The following is a 19,014-nucleotide window of genomic DNA, read 5'->3' on the forward strand; positions in this document are numbered from 1 at the left end:
CATGCCACCAAATTCTGTTTACTGATCATGTCCAACTTGTATCGGTCCAATGTCCACAAAGGACGAGACGATGTCAACAGACAGCCAGTCATATTTATCAGTGGTGATAATCATATCCTCCAGCAAGGGAAGGAAACCACCCGTTACCACCCAGACCACCCGTTTCCACTCAGATAACGCCCGTCCAGGCGTCCACTCAGTGCCCGCCCGTCTCCTCCACTGCACAGCCAGCCTGTCGGCACCGGGCGCTTTTTGCTGGAGCTGTGTGAAGTCCATCGGCTCCTCAACGATCGGCGATGAAAGCAAGGCGGACGGAGAGCACTGTAAAGCCGCACTTCAAAATGTCGTGACCTCGGTAAACTCAGAGACAAGAGGATACGATGGAACTGCTTTGGTTCTTTTCAGCATCAAAAGTGCCAACAGGCCAACACAATTCTACTTGCCCCTAGAAAACGTCTATAAGCTCGTCCGTTTTAGTCTCGAACATTTAGCTGCATGCGCCCAATGTGTGTACGCAACAGCTTAATTAATGTTGAAATCACGTATGTCAAATGTTCTATGAAGCGTAAGACGTTACACAAGAAATACGAAGCCTTAGCTGATGATCTCTGCTTTCCGATGGCTCACGCCAACGACAAAACTCATTGCTCAGAATGCTCGTCTTATAGAAGCTTGATACGAAACTATTCTAAAATGGGGATGATTCGCCGATTCCAAAAGCATTTACCAAGAGCCCGAAGAATTACACGTACATCAACCTCCTGTACCGACGACGTAAAGAACTCGCAACGAGTGACATTTCCTATCTCGTATCAACCACAGACGACAGCAGAAAACCGACTACCCTGTACACGATATACTTTATTATTTCAATATACCATTTGTGCGACATGGTGCACTCCTGGCTGGTATAGTTTGAGTGGGCGTCCGCAATCACCACGGTAAGTGAGTTGCCCCAGCTCACGGAGAAGGTCACAGCGCTGAGCGTCACCGGCCTCGGGTGACATTTGCCGAGCGTCAGAGAGGTCGCGTCGACACCAGTCATAACCAGCCAGTGAACAGCGCTGACCGGGTTAGAGTGACCCGCTGCCGTCACACGCGGATACGACACTGGTTCTGAGGACATTGTCACAGGGCCGCGCCGGGTGGGGTTCGGGGGCGCCCGGCCTAGGGCCGCGCGGTGGAAGGGTCTCGGCGGAGTCTCGCCGTACGCTCACAGTTCACAGGTCTCGGCGTGTCATAGCGCCACGCTGGGCAGCGAGGCGATGGCCCGGTCCAGCTGGTGACGCGACAGGCTGGGCTCGTCGGCCGCGGTCAGCAGCATATAGGAGGTGTCCGTGCCGGAGGCCGCTGCCGGCAGAAACGGAGAAAGGCAGTGGCAGAAGCGAATTATAATGGCATGCTGGTGCTTGACTATTCGCATGGTTTCTTGATACGATTAAGACCGAACTGTTTTACGAGAAAAATAAAAATAAGTTTATCCTTAAATGTGATCTTAGAATCATAAGATGTCCACATTCTAATATCGTGCTTCTTCCACCTATGACTGTGATCCTAGTTCAACAGTACCTTGTTCGTTGCCTGCTCGTTCGTTTCTGATGCTGCGGCCGGCGCCACCGGCTGCGCTGTCGCTCCCCGCGCTGCTGCTGCTGCCGCTGCCCCTGCTGCTGCTGCTGCTGCTCGTACTGCCACTGCTGCTGGTGGTGGTACTGCTGCTCGTACTGCTGCCGCTGCTGACAGACGGTCGTCGGCAGCTGACAGCAGCATCAGCCGTCCCCGAGCTGGTCCCGGCCGCCGAGTCCGCAGCAGCAGCGGCAGCGGGAGGCCGGCTTCCGGCGGCCTGGCGATCAGTTGGTGACCGTCAGACCCCGAGTGGAGGGTCCCAGGAATAGGGCTAAGCTCTACAGCAGCCTGCCCCAGGTGCTGTACGGCGCTCCGAGAGATAAGCGTATCAAATGTACCGGGATACCTCAACAGTGGCCTAATCTGCACTAAGCACTATGCAGCAATTGTTCAACTGTGCCTGCGCATTGATCGGCATACGAACGGAAGGGGATGTCGCAACGCGTGCTTTCCCGGTGGCAGAGAATTGGTGCGCTGCATTTATGTAACAATGACTACAATTTTTCAAGCATCCTTTCACTTCAAACAAATTTCCGCAGCTACAAAATATAAGTTGCAGCGGAAGATAACGCTGTGCCACGTGGCTTAGCGCGCCACAAGTTTTGCAACTTATTTCAAAGTTAGAATTGATGACTGGAGCAAACAAAATCAGGCATACCTGATGTGAACTTTGGGGACAACGTTACCTACTTTACGCCCATGGCCTTAAAGGGACCATCCCACCTTAACATTAGTTTTGAGTTGAGATAGCCAAGTTTGCGGCCAGGCTCAGAAACCACCATTTATCCTGGTCGCAACCCCCGCAGCTTTATGGTGTTCAAGAAATTTCTTCCCTTTACTTGCAGGGTGGGACCAGCTTAGTCCCTATCTCTTAACCATTAGCGGTTTTTTGATGACGTCAGCAGTCATTTCAACGCCCGCCATTCCTTGAACCAGAGTTTTGCTGACCTTGAGCTCCCTTTTTTATCAACGTGAAATCCGTCGTCAACGCTGAGAAAGCCTATTGCTTTTCATTTTAATTTGAATATTAGAAGATACCCACCACTGGAACTTGGACTGATATTATACCAAGGCCGAAGATGATCAAGCTGCCTGCTATATCTGGAGCTTGGTGTTCAACTTCAACATGGAATAAAAAACAAAATATCAAAGCAAACTGGATATGGTACTGCAAGTTAAAGTCCAAAGAAATTTGAAGAGCTGACAATTGACATTAATTCTTTTCCTGTAAGGTTTCCATATGGAGATCACAGTCACACCATGAAGAAATATTTTTGATGTTAACAGTTGAAAGGGGATTTATCTTCCAGTTTTGACGAAAGACGCTGCTGACTGTCTTTGGAAAAGGATGTCGGCATGAGGTGCAATTGTGCTTGTGAAGTGGTTATAACTGGTCTTTTCACAGTATTAAATTAAACGTGCCATTGCAGCCAAGTGTGTTATCATGTAAGGTAAAATCAAAACTACAATGTTGGTTTTACGAGCATTGAGAAGGCTGGTAGGTAACACCTACCTGTGCTCGTAAATCATGCTGCCAGAGTATTCTAAATTAATTTTATCATACACTATTGTTGTCCAGAATGGTTGCACTATTGTTTGGTATCATATTATTCCATGTAAATATGGTAGTGTAAAGTCCGACCAACATGTTACCAGATTTGAAGCTGTTACGTTACCTAAGTACCTGTTTTTTACTGGCGTGGTGAATGTCACCTGGATTTTGTTTTGAGGTGCAGACCTAGTAACTCTGACTACATGGGTTTGAAGCTATTATCTATTCTGTTTTTACTGGCCTGGTGAATGGCGACTGATGTTGTCCGTGGATGGCACTGAAACAAATTTTGAGTGTTTTGTACAGTGTTTTAATACAATGCTGAGGGCTGAAAGTTGTCTTGTTTAGAGTGGTGAAAGTTCAGGATATGCCAGCCACCATGGTGGGTCAGAGTTAAATGTGTTGCAGTCAGTTCGGCTTCGGCAAGCACACGGATGGGCATACGCATCAAGACCTGCTCTGCCATACTTTAAGCCAATTTTACCTAGGTAAGTCTTTTCTTTTTTCTGCCAAAAGCTATGACATTGTGAATTTCAGCACTGTGGCATGTGTGTAGCTTTCAGGAAAGCAATTCTAAATAAAGCTCTGATAAAGTGCAAAATCAGCAATGCAGCCCTCTATTACATCTTCTACAACATCTTACTTGTTCCTTGCATGGAGAGAAAAATGCAATGTTATGAATTCGTTTATTCACATAATTTGACAAGCATGCGGTTACCTGCTACTATCGGGTGCGGTTATTTTTTCACATCTTAGTTTGCTATTTTGGCGCGATTTTGACGATTTCTGGCGCATTCCACTTATTTTCTTTAGCGGGCATAGGGCAATGGTTTACGAACGGGAGATGTGATGAATTGCGGCAGCAATACTTGGAATATAAAGAAGAAGTGAAGCAATAATGATACCTATGATTTTTTTATAATGACAGAAGGACCGTGGAAGAAAAAACATTTTGTGCAGCATGTGAAAACTAAGAAATAGAACGAAAGAAGGGCTGCTACTTATCAAACCAGCCACCTCCAGCTACCCGAAACCAGCCACCTCATCATCATAGCATGGTAATGATAGTTAAAGTGTATGTTAAAAAAGAATAGGAGGAACTGCTGCAAAGGTGATGCCTCAAAGCTGTTAATTCAAGTCAGGCATGTTGTTACAGACTGAACGTTCAAGTTACGAGACCCCATACCGCTCCAGTGGCTGGTGCTTAGATTGCGCAATTTCAATTTGAGATACTTTGTTTATTTTTGTGGCATAAAATCTAGAAAGTTTTGTGGAAGTCTGGTGATGACTGATGATTCAAATAAGTGATAGAGTAAAATTAAGTTGAGTGGGTTCAAGTGTTTTTTTTCTGTAGAAGAAATCTTTAATTTTATTTTTACTTTGCTTACATGCTGTCGTTATCATTATTGCCTCTATTGAGCTGGGTATTTCATTATATATTGAACTACCAAATTTCTATTTGAAAAGCAAATCTGTAATCAACTTGAGCATTAGGCTGCATGGCAGTAGTGGAGCTTGTCAAATACCTAATTTTTTTGCTCAGAAATTGTTTGCTTTATTGGTTTCTTGAGTTTCACCAGATAAAGATACAAGGTTGGATGATTTGGTGTTAGTTATCCATATTAAAGTGCACTGTTTGTGACAAGATTATGGAAATTGTAACCTCAATATGGTTTCATATGAAATTTCATGCTGTCAAAACTATGAGATGTTGCCTTGAGTTTGGAATCAGGCAAACATGGATTGAAGCTGTTTTCTAAAAAAAAAAACTGCTTCTTTGTAACTTTCACCTAATAATTCACCTCACAAGTCACGGTCACGGCCATGGATATCACAGAAGATTTTGCTGAACTGCCAAAGAGAATCCTGTGCAAGGAAATGTTTTGAATGATTTGGCTTAACAGCATACATTTTTTTCTTTTCCCAGTTGCATTGGGGCTCTGCTGGAGTTTGCTGATGACACGATGCTGACTGAAGGGCTGAAGCTGGCAGCTGTGGCAGGAGTCCAGTGTCCACCAGCTCAAGATCCGACGCCGCCGCGTCGCCGCCGTGCGGCACTCCGCGGAGACGGGGACGGCGGTCATGATTGAAGACACCGCACTTCCCGCCTGGACTGTCCAGTGTCCGGTCGGAGACTGGTAATCCCTCCGGTGAGCCGCACACCGTGGAGCTTGTTACTGCACCGCGCGTGTCCACCCGCAGCGAAGTGCCTGCAACGGTGCCGTGAGTGCGACATCTGCGTGCATATGGCGCAGTGCAACTGTCACGACTCGCGGCTCAGTGTTAACTGTCAGTGTAACAGTGCGGCTCGCGCTCGTTTTAGCGAGGTGCTCTGTTGTATATAACCACCTTGATGGAGATCTATGTGCTGCCGCTTGAGTTTCAATGTACCTACAGTTTTATACATCAAACTAGCGTAAATGGCTGTCAGAGGTCAATTTGAAGCGCAATTAGTACCCATAACCCAGCTGGGTTGAGCGAGTCGAGTCATGTGACTAGTCCCGATGAACGTACTGTTTCGATGTCGCCAGTCGTAGACTTTTGTAAACCATTCGTTTCTGAGCTCTGTGTTGTGTTGTTCGGGATCGTAGTTGTTTGAGCAGTTTGCTTTATGCGTCGTACGCTGACAGAACGCTGGTCGTACACTAGTCATGTGTTTCCTTTCGCTCCTAATGGGTTACTGCGGTACCTATGCAGTTGGAATGTGTCTCGAGAGTCGAGACACTAACTGGTCGCACTTGGTTGTGAAAATGACACTAACTGGTCGCACTTGGTTGTGAAAATGACACTAACTGGTCGCACTTGGTTTCAAGCTGCGCTTGAAAATTGTGCAATTTTATTTGTATTTTGCAATGCAATTTTATTGCCGTTATCGTATTAGTTGATAGTGTCAAGAGTTGGCCATTTGATGCGTTGTCAGAAGCTGTTGCCTTAGTACTGACAAATTGATGGGCCGCGTTTGTGTTACTGTTAAGAAACGGATCTCAATATAAGGTGATTCAGAGGTAAGGTGATTTCACCTGAATGCATTCGTTCAGACTTTTCATTTCATGGGGATGCATGGTTTCATGAGCAAGAACGAGCATGGCTCTGGTTGAGCGAAGCGCAATCGATATTTGTTATCGTGTTTGTAGGCTGTGACCACATTTACATCACTATTCAACTCAACGCACTAGCATTATTAAAACTGCTTGAACCTACACTTCATTTCGCTAAATTTCATGGTCGTTAACCTACGGTCAGTGGCCGTTACGTTTGGCCAATGACTAGATTTTATTCATATTAACGGGTTCATATAATCACAGTATGATGTCCCGGACAATTTTCATTTGATTCACTGATAATGAATGTATCCAAGTACCCCACAAGCTGAGACTGAAACCGGAGAACTCGCGTTTCGAGGTTCAAGTTCATTATTTTCAGATGGTATGGTATGGTAAGCATTTAAAAAAGCGTGAGCTGACCACTTAGCGTTAGCTAAGTGAGCTTTCAGTTATTTCAATATTTGTTTAAACTATTATTCTTGTGATATTCCTGTCAATTTTACGCGGAATATCCAGTATTATGTTATACAATCGCGGTAACTAACTACCTATTTTCTGTCGGTTACTGTTATTATCCACGGTATATAGAGAACTGTTATTTTCATTGATTCGTAATATTTCGATACGAGAGTCGCTCAATTCACCTTGTAATTATATTGGCATTCAAGATTAAAGAATAAACATCTTTTAATGCATTCCAATTCCATCAAAATGTCAATTGCAAAAAATGTTCTGAAAATTGCAGCAGTTTTGCTAGTCGAAAATAGCTGTAAAATAGGCCTGTATAACTTCAACAACAGTGCGCCGAAGAACGTCTAAAAACGCCTAAACAAAAACTAAGATGTAAAAAACTAACTGCACCCCTACTATCACTGCAGCATATTTACGTCTGGACAACGAGTTGCGGGGAAAAGTGCTGATTGTGTTGCAGTTTTAGGAGCCGGTGATTAGGCTGGATTTTTGGGTTACTTTTTCGTTCCGATTCATGTATTTCATAGTGTTTGGCTTTTGAATATTTTAGTTCTTTCAGATAAATATTACTTGCCTTACAACTTTTGTAAAAACGTTTCATTTTTTATAAGCCGACGTTCAGAGTCCTAAAAATACATCAGCACTACAATCATTGTAAACAAACAAATGGAGCACCACTTGGCTCTGTTCCAAGGCCATTTTTTAGTTTATCTGGTGGTTTTCTTGCTCTTGTACGTCGTTTTGTTGGATGTTTTGAGTCCCTTAAGATTGACTTATATCATATTTAAGAAGCATGTCGACTGAAAACAATCTGAAGTATCCAAGAGGCTGACAGAGGTCCTGACTAGGTGACTACTGAGCAATATTGATATCAATATCAAGTTGAACAAGTTCAGTTATGAAATTTTGGTTGATAAACGCAAGTTGATCGGGCTCATATATCAGCAAGAAAAAGTAAAATTAAAAGAGCTTATTGTCCAAAAACTAGCTGTAATATTGCAGACATTGGAGCAATACTGAAGAGCACGCTGATCAGGATCATGCCAGAAAATGTTGACTGATGAGCGCATATTGATGTACCTATTGGTATGAATATTGAATGATAACTTACAACAGCAAGATAAATTAGTGCTAACTATCAAGTTAAAATCTAGAATGAATGAACTTGGGCAGTTTTACTATGCTTAGATGCTATGCAGATTGTAATGTGCATCAGGTAGGTACTCAGTGTCTGGAAAATGAAACATGCGATCATTCCATTACTACTGGAGGAGAAAGCTTGGATCACTAAATCCACTTTATGTTGATTTTGATGTTAATCATCATCGCTATATTTCTTGAAAAAAGGATTGTAGTAAAATTGTCAATGTGACAATCCATGCAACGATGTGATCATATTATGTGTTCATAGTCATTCGTGATAGTCATTATTGGTCCAATATACAATGGCAAAGCTCTCAGTCTCAGCGTTTCTTCCTGTGGATGGCCAGCAGTGACTCAGAGCTTAGAAGTATTAGTTTTCTTCACAGGGCTGGGATAAAAAGTACTGAGGGTAATCTTCCACCAAGGAACTCTACTTCGACATGGTATGAGATGTAGGCACAAGTAGGTAGGTGCTCAGTTCCTATAGTCAGTAGTTGTGTATGTTTAGTTGGGCTAGCTTAGATCAGATTGTTAGTTTTTTAATTTGCCAAATGTCCATAAAAATGTGACCTGAGCAATGAGCATACCTGATTCCTGAACCTGACTAACCTGACAGCTGACCTAACCTCAATCATCACACATATTTGCAGCCTACCCAAGACCTGCATGGCAGTAGCACCCAGTTATAGGTAGGTAGGTACTCACCCTAACTCAATCTTACCTGCTAACCTTCAACTTGCCAAAAGTTAGCTCACATTGCCAAGCTGTGTCCAGGGAAACAGTCAACTGAGGAACTGGCTCATTGGGTGGCTGGTGTGAGTCTGTGCATTTAAAGTGTTTCTTCTCTGAAGCTGCTCTGCTCTGCTGTATGTTATGTTAGATGCTCAGAAAATGTGGGAAATGATTACTAAGCTACAATTTAGTGCTTTGTTAATGCTCGAGACATGAACAAGTACAGATCCTGCAGGGTACAGCTATGAGTTAGGTGCTAGGTGAGTATGTTATGTGAATGTGCTGTTCCCTGTTTGACCGTAAGTATACAAACAAGCACAGGGTCACAGTTATATTCAATCTCCACATGTAGCCGCCGACCAGACTCAGTTCGAAACTCGGATGTCGTCACGGATCGGTGTATTGGACCGTGTGGCCCTCCGCACGCAATCGTTGCTGTAAAACAACGGCCCTAAGTTAAGCATTGCACAAATAAACATAAACGAGCGCAAACAAACGTGACGGAAATAAAAGGGACAGGCGAGGGGAACATAACACACGCATAAATAAATAACTTGATAAAGGCAACCAGGTACATTGCTACGCGTCCATTCATGCACTTGAATATGCATATACGAAACAGTATAATTATATCGAAAGCACTTGATTACATGATTGTGCTACCGCGACATTTAGTTACGTACCGACAAATGTGCTCCCTGAGTCGCTTATCGGCTAACGAAACCAGAGGCACACGTCTCCAGAGGCACATTAGACGACCAGCCTCACGGTCTTGGTAAATGGCTATAAATCCGAGACGAGTGTCAGCCTTCACCTTATTTATCCACATATAAATGACCGGTAATAAATATCTGCAGGCAATTCACATAACATTCAATACTGGTTTCATACACAGTAAATATTCGCCCTAATTACGGTTACATATTCCATAAATATTACGAGTTAACAGTCATTTTTCCTGTGCGACTCACCGGCTCTGGCGCAGACACCACCACATACCACCAGCCTCAACGGGGCTCAACTGACCCGCGCCGCGCCCCCGACCAGCGCCGGGGCGCCGGGCACCGCCCATATTCAGAAATGTTCATCCGCGTCAGCTATCATATTCGCAACTTAAATGTCCAGGAGATCCCTACTCGCATCAAACAATACATTTTACAATCCTGAGCACATTATTGGGCATAACATACACATTAACGAGTCAAATATCACAGTTTCCAGTTACTACTTTTCTGACCCTGCGGTCGCGACGGCGCAGCTACATTCCTGGGCCCTGCCCCAGGCTACGGTCGGCCGGTGACCTCGACAGGTCAGAGGGACCGAGCGAGCAATGTGCCAAGGCTGCGAAACCAAGGAAGAAAATAGGAAATCAGCAGAATGGTAAACGTGGACTACATAAGGAACATAAAATGACAAAATGGAAATGGCGCGCTTACACCACATAAACATACAACAAAGACGGCCATATAGCCTAACTCCGAACATGCACCACAGATAACTTAAGCCTTTGAAGGCACAAAAAATGTTTTGATTAACAGGACAGGTTTACAATATATCCTCTGTCCTTGGGGGATCTTGCTGCCAAGTTGAGGTATGATGACTGAACTTCAGGATTGATCAACCTTTTCTTAGCCACTGCTTATATACGAGAAAGACCAAATGCTTGTTTGTTTTGATTTACAGGACATGTATACAATATATCCTCTGTCCTTGGGGGATCTTGCTGCCAAGTTGAGGTACGATGACTGAACTTCAGGATTGATCAACCTTTTCTTAGCCACTGCTTATAAACAAGAAAGACCAAATGCTTGTTTGTAAACTGCGTTGAAAATTTAATGATCCACCTTCAATTCTGACATGAAGGCACAAATGAAATAGTTCCCTCTCCTTTTGGAATACACAAAGTAAAATATTTAATAAATTTTAGTGGATGGACAAGAGCAATTGGCATAGCTTTCCCTCAAGTTAACTTCTGGCACTGTTGATGAATTACACTGACGCTTATTCGCTTCATATTTTGTAACAAACGCGCTAAAACTGCAATATAACAGCACTATATGCTTCTTGACAAAATGAAATAGTATTAAAAATTTAGCCCTGATGGCATTCATTCTTGGTGGAAACGTAATTACAAAATATTTTGTAGTAACTATTAAATTCCGGCCGAAAACAGTGCACGGTTTAAAAAAGAATCATTCCAATGACGGTCCATTCTTGCGGTCCTGAAATCGCCACTATTTCCGGCCTCTCCAACGCAACTCGTTGTCCAGACGTAAATATGCATCACTGCACAAAACAGAGCAGAAAACATCAGTTGATCAAACACAAGACATAACAGAAGTTTACAACATAGGGCTGCCGAACCTGCTTCCTCCCACCACAGTTGATGCCATTTCCTAGCCTGGCTTGATGTGAGCACTGAATAGCTGCTTTGTCTAATTACAGCTCACTACCATTCAACTTAAACTACTCTCTTTAAAGCAAGAGTGAGAGCGTTCAGTGTTCATAGCAGCTCGACAGACGACAGACAACAAACATCTTGACAAACCAACCAGTATTTGATTTGGCTAATGATTTATGTGCTTGTTGTATCATGGCCAAACTACTTTAACAGCAATAATCCCTGTTTCATCTTGATCTTGCTTTTATTTCCATTTGAACTCAGATCTTGAAACAATCATCTGAAGTGATATCAGATACTGGCTTCTGTTTCTCTTGAAAGCAAGTTAAAACAACAATGATAAACTAAGGCAGGAGATGTGAGTTGTGGCAGTAGATTTTTGATTCAACATATGTCAACCTTATATTGCTTGAGACCTCTGTGACAGACAAACAAATATTTATAGTTTTTTGATAGTTTGGATTCTTGGCTTGATTTAGCAGATCAGCTGTGAACCTTGACTTTGAAATCACATAAATGTCATGGTACCCGAACGAATCCTCGCATGACATTTCTTCGTAGCACAATTTTTCGTCCGCATTTCTTCGTCTACAAATCTTCGTCGGTGCATTTATTTGTCCCTCAGTGCTTACTCTTGCATATATTTGCGTTGAAGAAATGCGAGCCGATTTTCATATACCCTGTTGCGAGACAAAGTAATGCGATAGGTACGAATAAATGCCCTGACGAAGATTTGCAGACGAAGAATTGCGTTACGAAGAAATGCCATAAGAATTGTCCTGGAACCCTTTATTGGCCATCATATATTGACCTTGATAAGATAAACGCATCATTCGCGCAATATTTGTCGCACTTTGATACCAAACTATTGCTTCCAAATGCCGACGTAAAGAAAACCTTTATGTGACGTCATAGAAACAGCGGATTTCCCAAAAAGTAAACAAAAATAAAAGTCTTATATCTTGAAAACGGGTGAATATTTTCCGGTAAAATTTGGTAGATGTTCATTTTCGCTCTTTGTGATTCACGCTACATCACTTTTATGCCAATTCATTAACTTTTTTGAAGGTGGGAGGGTCCCTTTAATGTGCGGACAGCTGACAGGTATATAGTTCGTTTTTTTCTAAGTTCGACCCTCACTGTAAACATCTTTTTGAACATAGCACGAGAATTGCTATCTGAATTACTTAGAAAACTGGTTAGCGCACATTGTACTGGAGACATGAATAATATTTTCCAAATAAGATTTTTAACACCGATGATATACCGTTCTGTTAAACGCCGTGCGATCTATTGGTCAGTTCATTTATAATTTCTGACAAGACGTCTATCCCTGTGGGGTTGTATATAAAGGCAACTACGAGCTAGCAGTCTGGAAAATAAGAGCCAGGGAGAAATAATTTTGAGTAAAATTAATCGTCTGTGAAATCAATGTGCGCTAGCCAGTTTTCTCAGTAATTCAGCCAGCGATTCTCGTGCTGTGTTCAAAGAGACGATTACAGTGAGGGTCGAACTTAAGAAAAACGAACTATAGCTCATCTCACCCAGCGGATACATCTGGCGGTGGGCGGCATGGACCGAGCACCGTCCACCTCCGGCCAATACCGCTCCCCTCCACCGCCACTCCAGCCGCTCTGCGCGGCCGGCCATGGCGCCCGGCCTCCCCTGCCACCGTCCGCAGCCCTGCCCGGCCGGCCATGGCGCCCGGCCTCTCCCTACCACCGCCCCGGCGCCCCGCACCGTCCGCAGCCCTGCACGGCCGGCCATGGCGCCGTCGGCCTCTCCCTACCACCGCCCTGCACCGTCCGCGGTCCTGCACGGCCGGCCATGGCGCCGTCGGCCTCATCAGCGGCCGGTCACGCCTCGCGGCCATCGGTCCGGCCCGGCACGTCGGACACTATTGAAAAATGCCGGCCGCCATCTGGACGGTCGGCGGCCGGCGCCCGGTAATATCGACCGCCGCCGGCCGCCGCTCGGCCCCCTAGTCATACCACTCGGCTCCCAGTTATATCACCCGGTTACCCGGCACAGAAATAATATCCCCGTCACCCCATCCTCCCACACTCACACACACATTCCCCAGACAACGGGGTCATCTCCCCGACATTCTTATCACCTCCCCGACACCGAGATCATCCCCCAAGACCAGGGTCATCAGCTCTCCAATAACTCATAATCTTTCCGTCATCCCATCATTTTTCCATTGTCCTACGAATTCTTCGACACTGGGATAATCTACACGACATCCCATAACCTCCCTTTAACCCGCGACCGCCTGGGGGGGGGGGGTCGGATCCGACCCCCCTACGTTTTTCTTAAATAACTCATGATCCACTTGCGCTATCAACTTGAAACTTGGCATACCTTCTCCCCCATCAATTTGACGTCTCCTGTGCAATTTTTAAGATTTTTTTCATTTTTTTTAGATATATCGATTTTAGTGATGTAACTTCATGGCGTTTTCAGTCAAAAAGTGGTAAATGTTTAAAAATCGCCAAAAATCGAGGTTTTAAGCAAATTGCAAATTAAGGACGCGAAAAGACGCAGCTCAACGAGTTCTTTAAAATGGCTATCTCGGATTTTCCATAAAATGCGTTTTTGACCCCTAAAAATTCAAAAACTATATTTTTTGGATAACAGCTAATAAAATCCAAAATTTTGAGAATTTCCAAAAAACCGGAATATATATTATAGAGCTCTATTACAACATAAGATGTCCCAAATTTCAACTTTCTATCTTGATTTTTGACCCCAAATTTTAAAAAATAGCCCCAACATGCATAGGGCATGGTGACGTCATAAGCATTTTCGCGAATTAGAGGCACTTCTGAACATCGCATGTGAAAACAAATGGCACCACTAGATTTCTGGGACAAAGCTCGTCTAGAAAAGTGCATTTTTATGTCAAAAATAAAAAGTTGAAAAATTGACTTTTTTTCTTAGCCCTCGTTTAGTTAGGGTGAAGTCGTATAAGACTACGCACTTAGTGGATTTCTTGCTCTCATTTGTTTGATATTTGAAAGAAAGAAATCGCAAATAGGGAATATTAAAGTTCATTGAATTAGCCATCAACCCATGGGGCAACGATCCTTTAGCGTAAATGGAAGTGGTCTAAAACTGACATTTTCTGAACCGCTGCAGTTGCGTACTCTTACCATATGGGGTGTGTAAGAGTACGCACGCCAGGCGGGTGCAGAGTACGCAAGCATATGAACACACACCTATGCAGCTTGTACTGTCCAAATGCTTAACTTCAAACTCAGAAGGCATTTAAGTTAATTCTAGTATCCAAAAAGAAAAACATAAAATAAATCTTTCAAGTCTATAAATCAGGAACTAATCATGGCGTGTGTTTCTTAAAAAAAATGCACAATCAAAAGGGAGAATAACTCGTATTTGGAAGAATTTCGGGTACGCATCTGCATCACAGTGCTCCATTGATGATATACCTACAAAACAAACGTCACTGAGCGATAGATTAATAATTTTATATTTCTGTATATTCGATTTAGTGTATAATTCTGCGTACTCTTACCCTCCTGAACAGTGCGTCCTCTTACCGTACATGCAATTCGCGCACAAAACAACCCCGAAACGTTGTGCAAAACTTCGCAAACAGAATATTGCACTGCACAGTATTTCCCCAGATAACCTCACAAGTTTCCCACGACAATCACGGAAATGTACCTTATCTCAACTGCCAAGTATCAAAATTATTGTACCATACCATAATAATATCATAACGCTCGAAAATAATATTCATCGCCTTAAACTCAACAGCGTCGCTCAACGCCCACGTTCCGTTGGTGACAAGCACGCACTGGCGGCTTCATGTCACTTCATGAACTCGACAAACCCGCGTTGCTAAGCAACCGAAACAGCTGATGCGTACTCTTATCGCCCGCGTACTCTTACCCGCCCTTACCCTATGTATGGTATAAACGATTTTTTATGCTTTCAATGCACACTTATCACCAACACAGTGACTTGGGGTCACATATAACCATTACCATCCGATTTGGCGTGAAAAATAAGCCATAAAACATGTGTCGCACGCCCATGTAGCAGAAAGTGAAAACCATGACCTTTCGTGACCTGACCTGACCTTGACCCGTACTTAGTATGACCCCTATACGCACATGGTACCTTCATTAGGTCTTTGAGGTCATTTGTGGTGAGTTTCGAGCAGCAGCTATCGATTCCGCTGTCCGTAAGCCTAATCATGCAAAACCCCTGAATTTGACCTTTGACCTGACCTTGACCCGAAAGTTGACCTCAATCTTAAAATCTTAAGAGTGCTTTGGGAAGGTCTCGTAGAGACCTTTCGAACGCCGCCTCGCGGGGCTCGATACGACCATTGGTTCTCGAGATAACAGGGGGGGGGTCGGATCCGACCCCCCCAGGCTGTCGTGGGTACAGAAATAGCCCAGGCGGTGCCGGGTTAAAGTTTAACCTCATCATCTCCGGTTGACCTCATCAGTTCCCACCACCCCACTCATCTACTATATCACCAGTATGTGCTCCCCTTCGCCCGTTCAAGCTTTCCGGAACCTCGCTCACGCTTTCAGTCGCTGTAACGCCCATCGGGGCATGACTGTCGTGTCGTGTTCAATGCATTCTGTCGCTATCCAGTGCAGATTCGACAATAAAACTGACTGTCAGTATAACTTCTGCATCTTTCTCAGGGGTCATGTCCGTTTTCACTTCGGTTCATCGCCAGCCTACAAGACCTGACGTACCCTGAAAAGCTCCATCTTAACTTTGTCGTAGTTTCTTTTCGACGAAGCCCTGAGCTGTGAAGCCATTTTGCAGCTGTCAGTAATAGTTTTGCTAAACCGGCAAACGGATGAGGCAGTGATGGGCTTCTGTGATCCCATTACGATGTTTACGTCAACAAATGTGCGGGTAATGAATATTGATGACTTCCTAATTTGAGTCCCTATATCAGTTGATTGGCCTTAGCAGTGATGCACGTCATCCAATTGACAGGGAAGCGGTTTGTGGTCTGTCTAATTAGTAATTATCCGCCCAGCCGAACACCCATACCACCAATAAACATCTCAAATCCATCCCTCTATCGGCCGCGGACGGACGACACGGACAGAGGCGGTGACACTGACCATTGCCAGGAGAGCGGACTGCAGTTCGACCGGTGCCGTGAGGAGCGCTGAGCTCGTCTCCCCTAGTGTGATACCGACCGTCCCCTGCGGGAGTGTCTGTGACCCCACTGTTGCCGTGGGCCCTCGCTCCAGCAGCCGCACACCGGTGCCCATCGTTCCTAGAAAAAGAGACAAACATCGACCAAAGCGTCAGACAATGGGACACATTAGATTAGTCGCTACCGAATGTCCGCAGCTGAGCAGAGCGAGACATCAATGGTACACGCAAAAACCCAAAAACCGAGCAAAACATCCAATTGACCGAGTAATCATGTTTGCTGCATCCACAACAGATGCTGGCAGACTTCGCTATCAATATCCGCTAATACGCCGCCAAATTTCGCCATTGCCACTGCTATGTTAGCTCACTCAGAGTTAGGTATCGCTCCCACCCACGTGCCTATCGCCCCCACGTGCCGTTAAAAATGGGCGCGCCGCCGCCGGTCTGTGACCCGACTGCGGAGGAGGCCGTCGGTTAGTTACAGGGTTCGGGCGTGGCCGGCTCTCGACTACCCGCTTCCCAGACAGGGAGACGGGGTGACAGTCAGAAGCACCGCGCGGCCGCCACGGGACAAACAGCTGGGGCAACGGAGCCGGACCAGACAAACAAACGCCACGGGGTCTCAGCGGTGACGGTTAAGAATACGGTAATCCCAAGCTAGAATCGCTCCGTAAACAAATATGTTGATTTGGGTTACCAATTACCATCAAGATGAAAACTGACGAGGTTAAACGCCGCTCAATGCTTATTTCTCCACGACTCGAGAAGAAACATTTTCATCGCCGAAAATATCACAATGACGAAAATATTTCTGTCGACTGACGTCAGCTCCACCGAGTACCACCACAAACACAGTCTCCTCTTAGTTTTCGCCAACAGGTGGTCAATTCGACCGCCGCTCGGCCGGCAGCTGGTTGTCGCTCCGTTTGGCGGCTGACGATTCCCGTTTACGACCGGCCGGGCCCCATCTGTCATACGTCGCGCGCTGTAACCGAGCCGCCGCGGCCGGTCGACCGGCCACGGGCCCGCGCTACAACGGACAGGACAATTTATTGCGGTGCCTGTTGCTGCGATCGTCCGAGCAGAGAGTCTCCTGAGAAATTACAGATGTCAGACGACCTGAGGCCGCCACAAAGAGATGAAATTAACCGGAAAGTTGAGCTGATGTTAGGAGAATGTAGTGGATGGAGTCGTACTTTTGTTATCTTCAAACATTGAACGAAGAACTGTTGGTGAAATATGGATATTGGATATGATAATAAGACAGACAACTTGAAGTAGCTTCCAACGCCGCGCAGAGCTCCAGTCCACGGCATATCGGTAGATGATTAGATAAAATCAGTCCCACACCAATCCAACCTACTCAATTTGGCAGATGTTTGCTGACAGAGCAGCCGGACCCACCTGGTTTGTTGGCCGCCAGGATAAGGTCGACACCGGCTGGAGGGCGCGCCTGCAGCACTGGAGGGGAGCGGAGGCCGCCGCCGAGTCCGCGGCACGGCACCGACACCCCGGGAGCACCGTTCACCGGAGCTGCGGGGCACACGGGTCAGGTCAGATGTCACACCGTTCACCTGGGCTCGGTTAGAGGTCAGGTCAGAGTCAGATCAGAGTCAGGTCAGAGGTCAGCGTGTTCACCGGAGCTGCGGGTCCGAGTCAGATGGCACATTTACCGGTGCTTAACTCTCGCTCGTCCAGGATCGCTGTTTCAGCCAAAAGTTCGACAGTCAACGGTCTGTCCGTCGGCTCGTCTGTCCGTTCGCACGCCCGTCCGTCAGTCCGCCAGTCCGTATGCCCAGACAGGCCGCACTGTCCGTCAGTCCGTACCTGTCCGTCAGTCCGTACCTGTCGGTAATGGTAACCGGACCGGGTCTCACCACACCCGTGTTCGGCCCGTGCTAATGACCCCTCTGCCGAGCCACGGGACACGGAGAGCGGCGTGAGGGCCTATCAGAGCCCTGGATCGATACACTCCGGGGGAAGGTCGCACTTCGCGTGGGCGTGGGTTCCTCCCCGACTCCAGAGCATGTTAGCGTCATAGATACTAATGAGTAAAATACGAAAATACTACAAATAACAGTTATTTGCGCTAAGAACAGGCCATATATTCAAAAGAGCATAACTGACGATGAATACGGAATACTGCTATCCGTGACCTAAGCTGATTTGCAGCAAGGAATTCGCATATTCAAAGAAGGGTAGCTAGTTAGAGACGGATAGCGGGAGAGAACAGAGACAAGGGCCGCAGGACAAGAATCAGCAACGTGGTAAGGAACACAGAGCATGAGGCAAGACAGTTACGAGGTGATAAGAGCGCGCCCTCACAGGTGTGCAGCTCGTGGGCGGCCTTGGCGGCTACCGGCGGCGGCGGTGGGTGGTGTTTGATGACGTTCATGCGCCGCTGGATGCCCGGCTGGTCCCGGCGCAGGCCGCGCCTCGTGTTCTCCACGGGCAGGACGCGCCGCCGCTTCTTGGGCAGCTTGGAGCGGGCCTGGGACAGACGGAGCGTGGTGAAACACGGGTCACATCAGTGGCCTGAGGTCAGCAGGAGCGGGTTATCACAGAAGTATGTCAGACAGGGTTACAGTGGTCTGAGTCAGACGACGCAGGTCGCACTCGCAGCAATACCTAATAAGTTAGACAGGAGTAACTACACTGCAGCTGGATGTCAGTGCAATGGTCACTGCCGGATAGGTACTGCCACACGGCTGACCGCACCCTGCGAGACTGCAACAAAACCACAAACTAATATTATAACCTCATGGAACTCTTCGACGTACAAAGGGTTCGCAGCAGGAACATCCTTTGTGTAAAATTTATCGAAACTGATATATGTATAGCAGTCGACTCAGCTCCAAGAGCCGCGTAGGAAGCGGAACACCTGTACC

At 45.9% G+C, this 19,014-nt stretch overlaps 1 protein-coding gene and 1 long non-coding RNA gene across 4 annotated transcripts in view; both read right to left on the reverse strand.

Annotated features, from left to right (window-relative positions):
- Nucleotides 1-822: 822 nt before the first annotated feature.
- The window catches only part of LOC122364791 (potassium voltage-gated channel protein Shaw-like), a 37,212-nt gene continuing 19,020 nt past the window's right edge, over nucleotides 823-19,014 (reverse strand). For all 3 annotated transcript variants that reach the window (XM_043335529.1, XM_043335528.1, XM_043335530.1), the window contains 5 exons: nucleotides 18,452-18,617; nucleotides 17,531-17,659; nucleotides 16,087-16,244; nucleotides 1,570-1,840; nucleotides 823-1,350 (listed from right to left, as the gene is read on the reverse strand). In XM_043335529.1, the coding sequence (XP_043191464.1) occupies nucleotides 1,238-1,350; nucleotides 1,570-1,840; nucleotides 16,087-16,244; nucleotides 17,531-17,659; nucleotides 18,452-18,617 (837 nt within the window). In that variant the 3' untranslated portion in view covers nucleotides 823-1,237. The remainder of the gene's footprint in view (nucleotides 1,351-1,569; nucleotides 1,841-16,086; nucleotides 16,245-17,530; nucleotides 17,660-18,451; nucleotides 18,618-19,014) is intronic.
- LOC122364792 lies at nucleotides 8,951-10,017 on the reverse strand. The gene is made up of 3 exons (XR_006253634.1): nucleotides 9,537-10,017; nucleotides 9,249-9,348; nucleotides 8,951-9,000 (listed from the first exon to the last, which is right to left on the reverse strand). It is a non-coding gene; the product is annotated as an uncharacterized LOC122364792 (long non-coding RNA).

This window comes from Amphibalanus amphitrite, unplaced genomic scaffold (assembly GCF_019059575.1).
Source record: "Amphibalanus amphitrite isolate SeventyFive unplaced genomic scaffold, NRLGWU_Aamphi_draft 000698F_arrow, whole genome shotgun sequence".
NCBI classification, from domain to species: Eukaryota; Metazoa; Arthropoda; class Thecostraca; order Balanomorpha; family Balanidae; genus Amphibalanus; species Amphibalanus amphitrite.